The 17,600-nt window shown below is 52.5% G+C and overlaps 1 protein-coding gene across 5 annotated transcripts; it reads right to left on the bottom strand.

Annotated features, from left to right (window-relative positions):
• Window positions 1–158: 158 nt before the first annotated feature.
• On the bottom strand, window positions 159–17,600 carry CCDC61 (coiled-coil domain containing 61). Of its 5 annotated transcripts, none has more exons than XM_079117428.1 (14): window positions 17,491–17,600; window positions 10,880–11,038; window positions 10,554–10,636; window positions 7,787–7,944; window positions 6,435–6,596; window positions 3,118–3,328; window positions 2,936–3,018; window positions 2,202–2,371; window positions 2,021–2,096; window positions 1,521–1,669; window positions 1,364–1,442; window positions 1,134–1,194; window positions 585–657; window positions 159–470 (listed from the first exon to the last, which is right to left on the bottom strand). In XM_079117428.1, the coding sequence occupies exons 2-14, from the start codon at window positions 11,025–11,027 to the stop codon at window positions 373–375; spliced, it is 1,551 nt and encodes a 516-aa protein (XP_078973554.1). In that variant the 5' UTR covers window positions 11,028–11,038; window positions 17,491–17,600; the 3' UTR covers window positions 159–372. The 5 variants fall into 5 exon arrangements, 4 of the variants coding, with proteins under 4 accessions (XP_078973554.1, XP_078973553.1, XP_078973552.1 ...); XM_079117427.1 differs by lacking the exon at window positions 17,491–17,600 and adding an exon at window positions 14,091–15,898; XM_079117426.1 differs by lacking the exon at window positions 17,491–17,600 and having other exon boundaries at window positions 1,521–1,662; window positions 2,017–2,096; window positions 10,880–13,091.

The following is a 17,600-nucleotide window of genomic DNA, read 5'->3' as shown; positions in this document are numbered from 1 at the left end:
CCCCTTACACTGCTTGAGAGAATGCAGAAGTTCTTCCTGAGCCTGAACCCCCATATGCCTCCCAGACATGCCCAGAAATACCCACAGATCCCAATTACACCCCCATCCTCCCCCTTTCTCTTCACTCCACCCCCACCCTTCAGTTATAAGTTGAGGGATCCCAAGGACAAACAAGTTTATTTACAAAACACACATACCCTATCTCCCAGCATGCACTGCCTGAAGAGCGGGTGGGGTCAGAGCCTCACAAACCTAAGACCAGGAGCACCTGAAGGGGTGGAGTCTGGGCGGGCTGGAAGGCTACCCTGGTCCTGCCCCCACACCATACCCACTGGGGAGTCAGGGTGGAGGGGCAGTACCACTGCTCCATGGTCATGACCGGGTGTCCAGTCGGTTCATGTACTCTTGCAAGGCCTTCAGGCGGGCATCTATTTCAGCCATGTCAGCCGCCTGGTGGTCCGAGCTGTACTCTGTGAGAGCAGGCATGGATGTGGGGGGCTGTGAAGGGCCTGCAGCTACAGGGAGCTCCGGCCCACACACTTCCTCAGTACCATCCCTGCAGGATCTGGGGCTGGTGGGCTCACCTTTGATGGGGACCCAGCCCCCTGAATTGGTCAGGTGTCTCCGATGATTGCTGTGTTCCTGAGGGGTGGACTTCTGGTGATGCGAAAACAAGAGAGGGGGTCAGGCACCTTCCCTTTGTTCTTGCCCCGCTCCCCAAAGTCCCACTGGAATTTCTGAAACCAAGGGGAAATAAGGGCTGAAGCCTACTGGGCACTCATTACACCAAAATATCCTGCTCTGTGGACATAAGAACCCTCTGAGGGGATGCCATTACCATCCCTGAGTAACCACAGAGAAACTGCAACCCAGAGAGGCTTAAAAGTACTTTCAGTCATACAGGTAAAAGGAGCCAGACTTGAAGACCTGGCAGTTTAAGCCTAGATCCTATGTCCCCCACTATTCCCCTCTCCAATCTCATAAGGGCAAAGCACCCTATTTTTCTGAGGCCTTTCAGAGTCACCTCTACAACCTGATCCCCAGGATGGCATCATGAGAAAACGGGACATCTGGTTTCCAGGAGTTTAAGGTTAATCATTTCTCTTCCTCCAAGGCCTGGGAGAGACACTCACCGTATTGGACCCACTCCAGGGTGTAGGACTGGGTGGTTTTCCACGGCCGCGGCAGCGAAGGCTGAGAGAGGAGGGTAATCAGGGACCAATGCACAGTCCTTGCTACCGTCCACCTGCCCCTCCTTTGTAGATTCAAGACCCCCCCGCCTCCATCAGCCATTTCCCTGCAAAAGGTCTCCAGTCTCCCCAAACACCCTTGCAAGATGATCCTACCCCGATCCAAGTTTTACCCTCTGGAGAGTGACTCAGAGAAATCTTCGAACTCGCTGCAGGAACTGGCTGAGGAGCAGCGGCTGCGGAAACTGTCCACTAGAGTGAGGGGCAGGAGTGAGTCTCCTGCAGTCACCAGCCCCGCCCAGCCCCGCCCGCAGGCTCCAGGCCCGTTACCCGAAGAGCTGCGGTTCCGGGAACGGTTAGCTGCATCCCCACGGCCAGTCACGGCAGCGGGGGGTCGGGTCTGGCGAGACCATGAGATAGAAGGGCCATCCCCGCTCCCTCCACTACCCAATCGGTTCCGCTGCTGCTGCTGCTGTCGCCTAAAAAAACCCGGGAGGAGACGACCCGCTGTGTGCCCAACTAATGCGGGACCGGCATTGCTGCACCAGAGCAGATGACCCACCTGAGGTACCGTGGCCTGGGAGCGGAAAAAGCTTGCGGGGACACAGAGCAAGTGGGGGGCGGGGGGAAACAAGTAAGCAGTCCAGTAAGGTGTGAGGAGAGGGGTCAGGTGGGAAGTGGGAACTGGCAGGGGTAAGGTGAGACCTGCAGCAGGTGACAGGAGATGGAGACTGACGGGAGGCGGGGCACCGGTGTCAAGGGAGCAGGCACAGGCTGGGGAATCGCTGCGGGGCAGGGGTAAGGGCGGGGAAGAGGGAATACGCACTAACTTCATTCTGATCTCTTTCTGCTTCTTCTCCTTGGCTTTCACAAAGGCGGTGGGGTCGAAACGTGTCACACGACCACCTATGACAGTGTGGGCAAGAGGAGGGAGGAGGCTGGATCACAGGATCAGGCTTTCACGATGCTTGTCTTCCTCCTCCCCCAAGGCAGGGCAGGATGGGTAGAGACCTGTGGGCGAAGGCGAGGGGCGCGCCGGCCTGCCTCGACCCCGGATCCCATGGCCGCTCTCCCGGGATGAGGAGCGGGCGGCGCCGCGGCCACGAGACGTGGAGCGCTCCCGGGACGTCGAAGCCCGGCCTTCCCGGGCAGTGGGAGGCACTGCGGGTGAAGTCCTCCTCCTGAGAGCACAGGATCCGCTATCAGTTCCCGCAGGCCATGACACCCCAACCTTCTTCTCTGAACCCTCAGGCCCGTCCCCCATCAACTCCTGAGCGTTCACGCTGAGGCCTGACTCTCCCGGACACCCTGCCCTACGCTCCGCCCCTCTCCCAATCCCACAGGACCCCTCCAAAACCCTGTCATTTCCCTGCATACCATTCACAACTCTTTTGCCCAGGTCTCCCACAGACCCCTGGAAACCCTTCCTAACGTTCCTCCACCCACCCCTATAAATGCTGGCGATCTAGATTCCACATGTGGGCCACACCTGGTCGCTCAACACAATCCCTTGGCGCCGCCGACGCTCCCGCCCCTATCTCCAGGCACAGCCTCAAGTCCCGCCCATCTCCCACAGGCCCCGCCCACCACTCCCACAGGTATTCGGAATCCCTAGGCCCCACGAACTTCATTAGGACCCGCCTTCCTGCCCAGCCACGCCCACCATCAGCTCCGCCTATCCCCTCCCTCCTGCCTCAGACTCCACCCCCTCCAGGCCCCACCCAACCCTGGCCAGGGTTCCTCACCCCCTTTTGTACAAGGCCAGCTCGCAGTTCAGCGTCTTCAACCGGGCGCGCAGGCTCCGCTCCGACGCCTTCACCTCCTCCAGCTGCAGGAAGTGAAAGGGGACGCCGTGGTCCACAATGAGGCCCGCGTCCGCTCCCTGCGGGCCGTACCCGCCGGCCATCCGGCCACCCGGCCCCCTCACCTCCTTGGCAAGGCGGCGGCAGTCCTGGCTGCGACGGCCCGTTGCCCAGTGACCCAGTCCGCGCTCTTGCCGCAGCTCTAGCTCCAGGCCGCGCACCAGCCCGCGCAGCGCCTCTGCCTCCTGTCGCGCCGCTCGCCCGGCCAGCGCCTCCTCGCGTGACCGGCCCAGCTGGGCTTCCAGCTCCCTCTTCTCAGATGCCAGACGAGACACCCTGCGGGGAGCGGGCTGTAAGGGCTTAAGGCGCACGCCCCTACATCCCCACTCCTCCACCAGGGCTGGGCATGGCCAAACATTTCACCTCCCCACGAAGAGGGATCCCGTCAGTCCCAGCTGCCCCCGCAGTGAGGTGGTGAAAGTGGTCATCTCCGTGGGGGAAGGGACACGGTCATATCACCCTCATTCATCCCATAAGGAGGACAGGAGCCCATCTCTCCCTCCCTCCCTCTCTCTCTCTCTCTCTCTCTCTCTCACACACACACACACACACACACACACACACACACAAACACACACATCCACCCAACCCACCGCACCCCACCCCACCCCAGAGGGATGTGAACACAGCCCTGCGTTCTGGTTTGAAAAGTTTCATCCATCTGGCCATCTCCACACCATGAAAGCCTGGCCCTGAGTCCTCGCTCTGGCCTCCAGGGCCTTCCCAACCAGGTCTTCCCGCCGGCCACTCACCAGGATTCTATGAAATGCAAATCCAATCAGGTCACTACAGTGATCAAAACCCTTCCTTGAGAAAATGACATACGCATAAGGCTCTTTGCTGTGGCTCTACTTATAATAACAGCAAAAGAGCAGAAATAACCAAAATGCACATCAACAGAACTAGCTGAATTTCTAAGGTACTTCCAGTTGAGTGCTAACTGTGGAAAGGAATGAATGAGGAAGACCTGTCCCCAGGTGATCACCATGATACAGTGTAAATCAGCACCCAACAGTGGGTTCAAGTCCCTTTTTGAAAAAGAAGGAAATTAAAATTATATATATGATCATATTTTCAAGATAGAATAAATAAAAAGCTTAAAATGGGGAAGAGCTGACTGGGATGTAACCCGAGGGAAGGGCACTTGCCTAGCAAGTGTGAGGCCCTGGGTTCAATTCCCACCACCACAAATAAATAAATAAGGCAGGGGGAGGGGTAATTATCCATGGAAGAGGGAGAAACACAGAAGAGGAACAGGACCTCTCTGAGTATAACCCCCTTTTCAGCTCTGACTCTGGAACTATGAAAATATTGTATATAAAGAGTTACAAGCTCTGTTGCCCAAGCTGGTCTCAAACTCCTGGGTCATTTCAAAATGATGCGGGAGCCAACATGGAAGGTTCCTACCAGCCAAAGACAAGACAATATCTACATCAAAAAGAATAAATGCAATGAATGGATGTGTGATAGGCTGAAGAGTGCCCGTGCCCACACACACACACACACACACACCCGCCAAAATATATCCCTGTCCTTTTCCCTGAAATGTGTGAGTGTTACCTGATATGGCAAAAAGGCACTTTATGACTCTGATAAATTAAGGATCTTGAGGTGAGAAGATTATCCTGAATTATCAGGTTGGGCCCTAAATATAATCCCAAGTATCCTGATTCAGTCTGAGAAATTAGACACAGAAAAGGAAAGGACAATGTGACCACAGAGGCAGAGACTGGACTGAGGTGGACACAAGCCAAAGAATGTCAGGAGACACCAGGAGCTGGAAGAGGCAACAACAGATTCTCCCAGGTGTCTCTGGAGGGGGCACAGCCCTGCCAATGTCTTGATCTCAGTCCAGTGAAAGTGGTTCCAGACAGCTGGCTTCCAGAACTGGGAGAGAACAAATTTCTGTTATTTTAAAGCCACCAATTTTGTGGAACTTTGTCACAGCAGCCATAGGAAACCAACACAAGATCAATTATGTTACAGTTCATAGAGTTTATAACCATACAAGAACAGAACTCACTGATCTCATGGTGAATGAGATGGAATAACACATTATTCTGAGGAAAGTTAAATAAAAGAAAGTTAAGCATTAATCATACCTCTCCTGTACAAAATGTACCTGGGGGAAGTCAAATACTTGACAGAATCTTTTCTTTATAGAAAACCTACAGCTAACAAAAACAGAAAGAACTATGGAATTAGAGCACCATTTACGAACCCCTAGTGAAAAATAAATACAGCCAGCAATCATCAATATCTATCAAAGATACACATTAATTCAGTTGTTCTCATTCTGCCTGAAAATTAAAATCAATTAGGAAGATGAAACATTCAGATGAACTCATTTTTGGCAAAATGTTGAATTTCCCCTTTGTGATCCAAAAGGCTGGGGCGCCACCTTGTGGCCATTATGGAAAGTGCATGCACGCACACACACACCCCTACCCAGGAAAGAACTGAGCATGAAGCTTCTTCCTGCTTCCCACCCTGACCTCTCCACTGTGGCTTTTCTCCCTCCCCATCCAGCAGTGTGTACAGCCACAGTTCTCCCAGCCCGGTAAGCTCCCATTCCTGACAAAAGAGAGGGTCAGTCTTCTCTGTGTGCACTTAGCGCTCAGTACTGGGCTAGCAGCTGCCAATAGTGCACACCAGCTGGGGAGGGGAAGGGACCATGGCACTGATCTAAGGTCTAGCCTGGCCATATATCATTCACTGTATGACCTGGAGAAAGTTCCCTAACTTCTCTGGGACTCTAAAAGGAGGACAGCAGTGCCCATCTGTCTACCTTGTCAGGAAGCGTTGAGGATAAAATGAATTCACCATAAAGCATTGAGCAGAATCCCTGGCACACAGGTAAATGCACAATAAACACAGTCACTGGTACCATTATTATTATTACATCATATTTCCACCAACACACGGACTCTGCATGTGCTGTTCCCTCTGCCTGGAACACTCTGCCCAAGTAGTCCTAACCACCCCAGACCTGTCAGGTCCCGGCCCTCCTCACCCATCTCTGCTTCGGGAGACCACCTAGGTGGTTATGTGATTAGCATTCACTTGCACTGGGCCACGCACCATGTGAGGGGTAGGGAGGAGCCAGAGACACTTGGTGATAGAGGACTCCAGTGACTCAGCCTGCCTGCCCACCGGCCGCTCCCTCAGTCAACAGGACCCTCCACACACATTCTGAGTCTTCACTGTGGCAGACAGCTCTGTCTCCCTCACTGGCTGGAAGTTCAGGAGGGAAGGGCCAGGACTGTCCCCAGCACAAGGCAATACAAGGCAGGCACAGAGGAGGAGCTCAGGATGAACAGGGTAGATGAGGGATGGCTGTCCCCCACCCTGATCCCTGGCCGCCCACCCCTCTTAGACTCACTGCTCCCGCAGGTGCCAGATCTCAGTCTCCCGGGTTTCCCGAGTGTCCTGGCCGTCCAGCCCTCGAAGGCGGCCCAGCTCCTCCTTCAGCGAGCGGATGATGCCCTGCAGGACCACAGGGTCGGGCTTGCCCTGGTACGGGAGGGGCAGCGGGTAGTGAATCCTGAGGAGGGGATTAGAACCAGGGCATCTCAGAGGCCAAGCAACCGCCCAAGGGTGAGCCCAGGTTCCGAGAGCCAGAGTCAAAACACAACCCACACCCCACACCCCGCCAGCAGCTTGGGCCCAGCCTTGCCCCCGCCCCACACACAGCCACCCCTAGGGGCCTCTCACAGAGTAACCCGGAGGCCACAGGGACCGAGAGCCCTGGAGCAGCCTCAAGCAACTCCTGCTGCAGGCGCTGGCGGAGTGGACATGCAACCAGCCACACACAGTGAGAGGTCTCGTTGGCCTGACCTGGTCACCCCTTGGCTGGCGAAAGGACTGCAGCTTGGATAACTGCCCCACCATCTCTGATTCACAGGGGACTGGCCCCTTCCCACTAGAACATCCAGCAGCCATGACCAAGTGGGGCAGACACTGCCCTCCACTGCTCCCGGGTCCCGTCTTGCTGTCTGCCTCCCGTTAGAAAGGCCACAAAGCCAGGCAGGCATTTTCCCAACAATCCTCTATATTTGCTGGCCAAATATTATGGGAAATCTGTTAGGAGTCTGTGGCAATATTTTTGTTTTCCAGATAAACTATAAGATTCAATTAGCAAACATAGCCCTGTCCCTTTTCTTCCTGCTTTGACACAGATGCAATGCCTGGAGATACAGCCGTTATTTTGTGACCATGAAGAGATAAATATGAGGTCAAAATGTCAACACCTTAAGTATGACAAAGAACAAAAATAAAAACTGCCTGAGTTCCTAATGGAACTGTTGACTCGTAGTCACCTAGACATTTTGTTATGTGATAAACTATTGCTTGTTTAAAGCACTAGCAATGGAGCCAGCCACAATGGTGTATGCCGGTAATCCCAGTGACTTGTAAGGCTGAGGCAGGATAGCCAGTTCAAAGCCAGCCTCAACAACTTAGAGAGACCTGGCCTTAAAATTAAATAAAAAGGGCTATGAATGTAGTTCAATGGTAAAGCACCTCTGGGTTCAATCCCCAGTATTTCAAAATAAATAAATAAACAAGCACTAGTGATGGTTATTCTGCTACTTGTAGCCAAACAATAATAAATGATATAAACCCTGACTCCAAAGGCAAGGCTTAAATAACATCCCCACATTACCCTGGCTCCAAAGGGTTCTTTCCCCACTCCTGCCCACCAGCCTGGGCCCAGAGCCAGCCCCTCATGCCCACCTGTCAAACTCCACGGAATAGATAAGGATCAGGTAGCGCTTGGAGTTGAGCTGGGTCGATCTCGGGGCCAAGGTGCCCGGACGGCCCCCCAGCTTGCGGTTCCTCAGGGACTCCAGGTCTGTGTAGGTCAGGAGGTCTAGGGTGACAGACTCACTGCTCTATTGGAGAGGAAGGAAGAAGCTGCCCCAGGGCTGACAGGGCCACCCCAGAGCACACAACCCACACTCCAGGACCACCCTGCCCCGGGCTGCTGGGCTTCCCTGCACTGAGGCTGCCAGTCAGGAGATCCCGGATCTGGGGATGCGCATAGGATGTGACCAGAGAGAGATTGCAAGGAACATTCATGCTCAACCAGGGGGGACAGCTTAGGCCTGTGGCTCTCTAAGTGTTGTCTGCAGGCCCCTGGGGACCCTCTCAGGGAGCCCAGGAGGCCAAAACTACTTTCATAAAAATGTAAAGACTTGGAATGCCTTTTTACTGCATTGATGCTCACACAATGATGCAAAGGCACCGCTGGCTTTGTAAAACTGCCGCGCCAATGGCACCAGCAGTTCCAGCCTTCCTCGTGCTGGGCAGTGACCCGTGAGTACCCACCAGTCTCCTCACTAATCTGTACAAGAAAATGGGCAGGACCACCAAGTGCCCCTGCTGCATACCAAAGCCTGACAGTGGCCTCCAGAAAGCACCTGTGCAACCAAGTTTTGAGCCAAATTAGCCACTTTTTCATGGAACAATATTTTCACTTGAAAGAAGTGACAGACAAAAGAATGGTTCTGCAGAGCGGGGCGCTCGGCAGGCATTTCCTCCAAAATGAATGCAGTGAGCTGTCTCTTCAAGGAAGAGAGCATCCCAATTGTTGCCAATGATCAACTTCAAGTTTTGCACTTGAATTAGAATTAGAATTTTGGAAAACTTGCACCTGCCACTCTGCTTGATGGCTTTCCCCTGTTCCAAGACTCACCTGGTTAGATCAGTGGGGATGTTACTAAATGTCACTCCTGCCTTTGGATAATGAAATGGGTCAACTCTTGAAAGATCTGTGCAACTCGATGAACCAATGTTTTCCAAACGACCAATGCATGATGTTACAAACTCATGCAGGGAGAAAAGAACCACAGAAGTGCAAGATGCATTCCTGGGTTTGATGGGGGCTGGGGGGTTCTTTGGTTTGGGCTTTATTTTTCTGCAGCACTGGAGACCAAACCCAGGGCCTCCCGCATGTTACTTGAGCACTATGCCCCTGAGCTACATCCCCAGCCCCAATTAACAGGTCTGAATCTTTTTAAAGCAACAGTATAAGTTCACTGAAGAAATTTCAGATTCCGCACTGCAACTAACCTTCAAGAAACTACACTTGTCTGGTTTTAGTGCAAAGATGAATAATCACAATTATTTGAAAAAACTATTAAAGTACTCCCTTTTCTAACTATGTAGTGTGTAAGGCAGGATTTTTCTACATATTCTTCAACCAAAACATAGCACAACAGACTAAATGCAGAAGCATATGAGAATCCAGAATTTTCTATTATTAAGCCAGACATTAAACGGATTTGCAAAAATGTAAAACAATTTTTGTTTTAGAAAATTTATTTTTCATTAAAATAATATAGGTTAACATAACAGATTCACTATTGCTATTTTTAAATGAACTAATAAACACCTTTAAATTTTTGTTTGAACTCCTAATGGCAAATAAATATTAATAGATATAATCTACATAAACAAAAGCTCTTTGGTGTCCTCCACAGTTTTTAAAAGTATAAAGGGGTCATGAGACCAGTTTGAGAACCACTGGGTTGTATACATCATGATGCATGTGTACAATACTAAGCAACTACTAACAAGGATGATAAATTCAAAAACTGATAATAATAAAAAATTGTACCTGTACACCTGTTACGATTAGCTAATGTTTTACACACAGTAACTCATTTAATCTTTGCAATATTATGAAATGGGAACTACTATTATTCCCACTTTATAGACACTGAGGGGAAATGACTGGCTAAATTTCCATCTAGGAAGTGGCAGTAATAAGTCTGAATTCAAAGAAAAGTGTTACAGCCTGGGTGAAGAATAAAAAGGGAATTTATAAAGGACTTGGAGTCACACTTAAATATCTTCAGTTTTATGAGGGCATATTTTATCTATAATCAGAGAAAGAATATAGTTTATAATTTTAAAAATAATATCTAAATACCCCTGAATCCTAAGTTCTAACCTGCTCTTTTGCTTTTACTTGGTATAAATTTTTTTCAATCACCTATCTCTCTGACTAGAAGGCCAGCAGCAGAGACCTGGTCCCCTGGGCTCACTACTGTACCTCCGGTGTCTGAGACAGTGCCAGGGAACACTGTAGGTGCTCAGCAGAGGAAATGAACACTCTTACACTCACTGATGGGACTAAATTCCCATGAAACATCGTTGGGCGTAGAATGCCTTGGAAAATACATCAACTTGTTGTTCATCACAGATCTGCCCATGCGGAGGTGGGGGGAGGGAAAGAAATGAGGAAACGGCCAGAGTGACTTTCACCAGAGTATTAACAAGAGTGAGAGTTAGCAGCAGGGTGATTTTCACGTTCTTCTTTATATTCCTGTGACCTGAATTTTCTACCTAAGAATAACTATCCTTAGAATCAGAAAAGCCGCTTACATTGAGAAAGAAAAGGCCCTGTCCCTTCAATGAAGAAGGCAAAGGGTCATGCAAACATCACATGGGCATGGACCCCAGGAACCTACCCCTGCCCCTCAACCCTGGTCCCTACCTGGGTGAGTGCTGACTCCAGCATGTTACAGAAGATGTTGAACTGCTTGAAGTTCCCTGTCTTGTGAGTCAAATCTTCGATGACTGGTGGGGGAAAAAAGTCCCTCTTGATATCTGACCACCCGCCCAACCCAAGGGCAATACATCCAAGCTCTTTGACTCTACCCAGCTTGGGTGCTTCTGGCCTGAGGAACAAGGCCTACACCCTCCCCACCTCGGACAGCTCTGATCAGACAGAAGAGGCAGGCAAGCCAACTCTGGTGGACTTCATCTTTGGGGGAAGCTGGCACCAGGGGATGGGTGCCCACCCCAGGAAGGCACACTCACAGCTGGCATCGAACTCGCCACGCCACTGGTCAGCCGTCATCCGGTCCTCCACCTCCAGCTCCAGCACCTGCCCAGAAACCACCACCCGCACAGCATGCTCCACACCCCGGAAGACATAGTCCACCTGCAGGCCAGAGGGTTGGTCCATGGCCAGGGTCACTGGAGAGAAGGATGAGACAAGAGACCCAGAGGGGCTGAGAGGCCAGACTCTTGAGTGTGAAGACCAGGATTCATATCCTGGACTCACCATTTACCAGCTGTGGCACCTTGGGAAAATGAGTCCACTTCTCTGAGCCTCAGTTTCCTCATCTGGAAAATGGGCTTAACTGTGGCCCCTATCTCACAGCGTTATGAGGATTAAACTGGACAACACACATAAAAGCTCTAAGAACTCTGTCCCACATTACTGTGCTCAACACAAGCTGACTAGCAGGAACAGATGATACCCACAGGACAGTCGGGACCAGGACTACTAATTATTACTCATTCATTCATTTATTCAGCAAACATTTGTGGAAAAAAATCAAACTGGAGAGGGGAACAGGGATTATGGGGGTTGGGCAGGTCAGAAAAGGTCACTCAGAGTAGTTGACATTTGAGCAGAGATCTGAGGCAGGTGAAGGAACCAGCCACATAGCTATCTGGAGAAAATGCACCACATCCAGGGAACAGCCAGCTCCATATATTATGGATGATATACTGAAAACATGCACACTGATTTAATCATTGATTTTATTAATTGATTATTAATTAATTAATCTGCTGAAGCAGATTAATCTGCTCCTAGCCAATAGAGCTACGACTCTTACATTAGGTCTACAAAGAGCAGCTATAACTCTTGCATTAGTCTACAAAGAGCGAGCTGGAGGAGGCTCCCAGGCCTCTGCCCTCTACCCAGAGTCCAGGGGGTAGTTCAGAATGGGAGCCTGGGCTGCCTGAGTTCCCATCTAGGTCCTGCCTGCACATAAGCAAGTTAGTCACTCTCTCCCTGAGCCAGAATTCCAGCCATGAAGAAGAGGCATCCAGGTGTTGGGGATGTGATAAGAAACCAGGATGTCCGCCCCTGTGGGGTGGACAGCAGATGTATAAAAATGCCACTGGTGGAGAGTGGGGCCAGTGATGGGGAAGGGGCTGCTCTGTAGCTAAAATGGCCAGGGGAGGCCTCTCTGAGCAAAGGCCAGAGGAGGAAAGCGGGAGGAAGATGGCTATCAGAGGAAGACTGTCCAGGCAGAGGGAAGAGCCAGGCAAAGGCTCCAGGTGGTCTTCAACAGGGAGGTCGGAAGACTGGAAGAGCAGACAGGGGAGGGGGCGAGTGATAAGATCTGAGATGTCACAGGTGGCCAGACATGATCACACAGGCCTCGCCTCCTTGGCTGGTGTAAGGATTCAATGAATGAAATGTGTTGAAATCTTTGGCGAAATTCAGCAGTGCCTGACACACAGCAAGCATTCCATGCATACTAACATTGTCATCATCATTGCTATTATTATCTTCTTGTTGTTTCTGAGCTTAAGAGAGACATATAGACAAGTTTATTCCTTACAGTTAACCCAGAATGCAGATGGGAAACTGAGGTTCAGCAAGTAAAGGGGCTCAAATCCTGGGGACCACCACTGCTCCAAAGTCAGTCACCAATCCAGACCATGAGGGCCCCTCCAATGCCTGGTACCCTCTCCCCACCACCTCGAGTCCTCACACTTCCCCCAGGAAGTTCTTCCTGGAGTCTAACAGCAGACAAGATAATGCGGGGGGGGGGGGGGGGGGGAGATAAGCCCTGAAATTCTAGGTCGGTGAACCTTTTTAGAGTCCTCAGGCCTTTGAGAATCCAATGAAATTTCTGAACACTTCCCTTATAAGCAAACCTTTTGCAGGTAATTTCAGGGGCTCCCAGAATACCACACCCTAGGCCCATCCACACATTCCCTTTCCCAGAGGTCCAAGGACAACTGGTCCTGATAGGCACCTCTGTCTCTAGATCGGAGCTCTTAACTTTATTTGGGGAAAGAGCCTCTAGTGCTTTTTGTAAGGGCTCATGACATTCTGGGAGTCTCTTTCCCCAGAAAACTCAGACTCCAGATATTGTGCTTTTATCTTCTGGTGGTTCAAGGGTCTGGCGCTAAGGCTCCCTCATCTCCCTGCAAGCACATCGCTGCACAGTTCAACATAGTCCTCATTCCTGACCCTTAATGCGGTGCCTGGCAGCGCAGGCCCCACCCCAACGGGAGTCCTAGACCCCACCCACAGACCCCGCCCCTCAGACTCCCTGAGCCAATCAGCTGCCGCGCCGTCCCAGTTACCAAGGCACCGGAGGTTACCAAGGCGTTGGTGGAACCCGCGGAACACCTGAGAAGCCACGCAGCATCACCGCCCCCATCCGTGGTACCTGAGAGGAAGGGGCCTGCCACACGCCACCCCTACCGCCAACCTGGCCCAGCCCTCCTTTCCCTGCTCCACGGCCTAAACCCCCCATTCTCACCCCGCGACAGCAGCGGCCCCTTTCCGTGCTCAACTGCCCTAATGTCCTTAGCGCCCACCCTGTCACCGCGGTTCCAGACTCAGCCTCGGAACAATCTGCCTGAATGCAACTGTCTCCTACACAACACACCTCCCTCCCCTATGCCCAGCCCCTCCCGGAGGCCAAAGTGTCCTCAGCGGCTGAAGGCATAAATCTCACACTTCGGCCAGCTCGAAACCCTCTCCCCTGAAGACCACGGGATTCTAGCTCCGCTTCCCCCTCTCTCCGCAGAATCTCGCTCCCTCCATATTCCAGCCCTGCCCCCTTGTGCTGTTCCCCAGAAACCAGTCCCCTCTCCCCTCCAAAGTCTCCTATGTACATCTGTCTCTCACAGACTGGGGGGAGTGAGGGAACAGTCACACTGCTTCTCCCTCCACCGGTCCCCCCTCCATCTTCCTAGGGTTCCCCGCATATCCTACCTGAATTCTGCCTCCCCCCCAAGTTATTCCACCAGGCTTCTGCCCGCATATTTATTCAAGGTACTACTCCACACAAACCCACTTTTAGCCTGTATTTCATCGTCCCCATATTTCACCTGGATTCCTCCCAAATTGCATGCAAATCCCCTTCTCCACCGCACACATTACACACCTCTCTTCCCTTCGGAGAGCCTTCTCAGAACACCCCCGCCCCCATCGATGGGATCCCCGGGCCCTGAGCATGCTCCCCCCTCCAGCCCCACCCTGTCCCTCTACCTGCAGCTTCCATCTTCGCTCTGTGACCAGTGGCCCATCCTGGTTGTTGATTTCATTCCAGTCCCAAGGTTCTCCCAGCTTCTCTTCTCCGCCTCAGCCTCCTGACCCTGCATCCCAGCGGCGCCTCCAAGGCCCCGCCCTCACTAACTCCTGACGTCACCACCCCAACCCTGCAGGCGTGTGGGCACCCCAGCACCTCATTCTGGCCCACACATCAGACCCCAGTGTCCAGGCTTCATGACATCAAAGCTCCAGCTCACACAGTTTCCCAGTCCCCAGCCCTCTTGCCCCCTCCTTCACTAAGGTGACCCCTTCTCCTTTCCAGTGTTACATCACCGCCTCTGGCTCCTCCTCCCAACCTGCACCTCCCAGCTCACAGATTTCACAGCCCTCATCCAGGGCCTTAGCTGCGAGCCCTCCTCACTGGCTCCCCAGAGACAAATCCACAGGACCACTTTCCACACCAAACATGGGCAAACCCCAATCCCTGGCAGCCACCCCTCCATGGCCCAGCCAGGGCCCAGCCAGGGCCTCCCTGGTTTCTCCAATGCAGTGCCCACACACTGTGGCCTGCCCTGGCTTAGATAAGGACCAAAGATGCTTATCAACCCAGGGACTCACTTAATTCTGCTCTCCGGCAGATTTTATAACCATCCCCCTTTTTAGAGCATAAAGCTGAGGCTTGCCTGGGACCCCACAGTGAGGGAGCACCCATCCCCTCCTATTCATTATCCAGCCGCCCTTCCCTGATCACCTCCTCTTTCCTCCCGGAACTCTGCTCCTTTCTGTCTCATCACTAACCCAAATGTGGCCTCATCGTACCCGCTGCAGGCTGGGGATTCCTGGGTTCAGACCCCAGCTCCTCCCCTTAACCCAGTGTGATCTTGGGCAAGATACTTGCCATCTCTGTGCCTTTCCCCCATCAGTACAGGGAGACAAGTGCTCCTGCCTCATAGGATTGTGGAGATTTAGTTAGTGCATACATGGTGCTTCTGGTGCCTGGCCCCTGAATGTTACCAGTGTGATCTGCTGATTAGGTAACAGACCCGGAGTGTCATCTCGATCATTCTTATATCGTCTGCACCCTGCACCCTGGCCTGGCATAGATCAGGGGCTGCTTGTCAATTTGATGGGAGATGCCAGGGAACAGGACAGAGGTCTGTGGATACAGCCAAGGTCTTCTCCCCTCAGCTCACTCCCAATCACTCTCCCAGGCTCAGTTCCAAGGCCCCCTCCTTCAGGAAGCCCTCTCTCACTCCATTCTGGAGAGTAGGGGAGCAGTCACACTGTCTGTATCACCAGTGTCCTGCCACCCCAGTCTGACCCTGCCCAGCAGGGGACTGGCCACAGAGGAAGAGCTTGATGATGAGTGGAGCAGCCTCACTCCAGCCCAGGCTCTGAACAGGCCTGGTCAGATGAGGGTTGAGGGCTGTGAGACCTCAGCATGATCTCCGGCCCTTGTGGAAATGCAGGCTCCTGGACCTGGTCCCCACCCTGCAGAAGCACAATCTCTAGGGTGAGCCCAGGAATCTGCATTTCCTATAAGCTCCTTCAGACTCTAAAGTTAAGACTCTCTGCCCTTGGGAATCACAATGAACCCAGTGTGTTACCCGACCCCCACTACCAGACACAAGACCCTCCCAATTCAGCAACCCTGCCCCATACCCAGGGAGACCAGAGGAAGGGTGGTAATGGTGGCATTATAGAAGTAACAGTGTTTACACACCTACATGCTCTTCCAGGAGCTACCTGGAGCCAAACACTCCAGTGGGCAAGTCTGAGAAGCCCAATGGACATAGACAGATAATCACTGTCATGCAGTGGTGTTACAGAGAAGAAGAAAAAAAAAAAGCCAGGTGTAGTAGGGAGGACCAGGAAGTGACAGGAAGTTTCCTAGCCTGAGGAGTCAGCAAGGGCCTGTCTGTGAGATTGACATCTGAATAAAGGCCTGAAGGAGGGGAGGGAGAAGCCATGTAGACATGGGGGGCCTGGTCCAGGTGGAGGGGATGGGGAGCACAAAGGTCCTTGGTGGCAATGTATTTGCTATGTCCAAAGGACAGTGAGGAAGCCAGGGTGGGGCAGGGGAGCTGGGAAGGGTAGGAATTGAGGGGAGGGTGGAGGAGGAAGCTGGATTGCTTGGGGGCCTGGTGGGGACTTTTGCTGAGTGAGGTGGAAGCCAGGAGGGGGCCTGAACAGAAGAATGACATGATCTGATATTTGTTTCAAACAGGCTCTCTTGCCTTTGGGGGTCAAGGCCAGATGCAGGGAGCCCAGTGAGGAGGCCAACAGAACAGGTAAAGCCAAAGATGGCTTGCACCACAATGGCAGCCAGGGTGATAGTGAACAGTAGGATCCTGGATGAGATCCAGTGATGGGCAGACAATGTATGTGGGTGACAGAAAAGGAGGGAGCAGCAGGCAAATTCAAGGTGACATCAGCTGGGTTTGAAGGCCAGAGGGGGTAAACAACAAGTTTGGTTTGGGACAATTTTCAGTCTGGATGTCAGCTGGACTTCCAAGTACAGCACAGTGGGCCATGGAATATATGAGCCTGGAGTCCAGGGCAGAGGTCCAGACTGGAAAATGACACCTGAAAGTTATCACCAGGGAAAGAGGATGAGGCTACTAGGTGAGTGGTATAGATGGAGAGGAGGCAAGTCCTTCTCAGGATGATGAAACTAAGGCGCAGAAGGTTAAACAACCCGCCCAAAGCCAGTGTGATGTTCAGCAGCAGGGTCAGCAGCAGAGCCAGGATTCAAACCCCAGCAATCAGACGACAGAGCTCAATCTTAACCTCTGGTGGGGCTTGTTAGAAAGTGTAAGAGTTCATGCAGAGGCTCGGTATAGCTCAGGGGTAGAGCACTTGCCTAGCGCGTGCACTACCCTGAATTCCACCCCAGAACGGTCGGAAGAAAAGTTAATGCACATAGTAAACGCTACATGTGTGACGGGCTTCATATCTCGCCAAAGCACACGCACGTCCCTAGATGGCTCCCTCCTCCCTCAACGTTGTTTCTTCCAAGCCCTCCACCCAAATCAAAGTTTCTAACCCATCACAGAGAACCGGTCCTCCCATCCACTCTGCGCTGTAGTAATGCTCTGCCTTAAAACCTCTCATTAAATCGCAAGGCTGTAGTTCGGGGGGACTCTACATTCCACCACCTGCCGTCTCCTGCATTACAATCCCCCCTTTAAACAGCCTCCCGTGATACACACAGCCGACTCACCTACTAACTTCTGCCCCGCAAGCCCTCATTCAAGAGCCTACCGGGTTAAAGGGCACCCCCTGCCGATTCCCACACCGCCGGGTCAGCTGCCCGCCGCAGTCCCCTCTCCCGAAACCCCTCCCCCGCGAGATCGCCGCCCCAGCCCGCGCATCCGCCGCGCCCGCCGCCGCTCACCTTCTCCGCGGACACCCCTGCTCGCGAGCGGTTCAACTGCCGAAGCACAGGCCCCGCCTCAGGATCCGGCCCTCTCACTCCGGATTGGCCCTAGCTTGCCCTCAGCCAAG

The sequence above is a fragment of the Sciurus vulgaris genome, assembly GCF_902686455.1.
Source record: "Sciurus vulgaris genome assembly, chromosome: 17".
In the NCBI taxonomy this organism is placed as follows: domain Eukaryota; kingdom Metazoa; phylum Chordata; class Mammalia; order Rodentia; family Sciuridae; genus Sciurus; species Sciurus vulgaris.
This window is presented reverse-complemented; position numbering and strand designations above follow the sequence as displayed.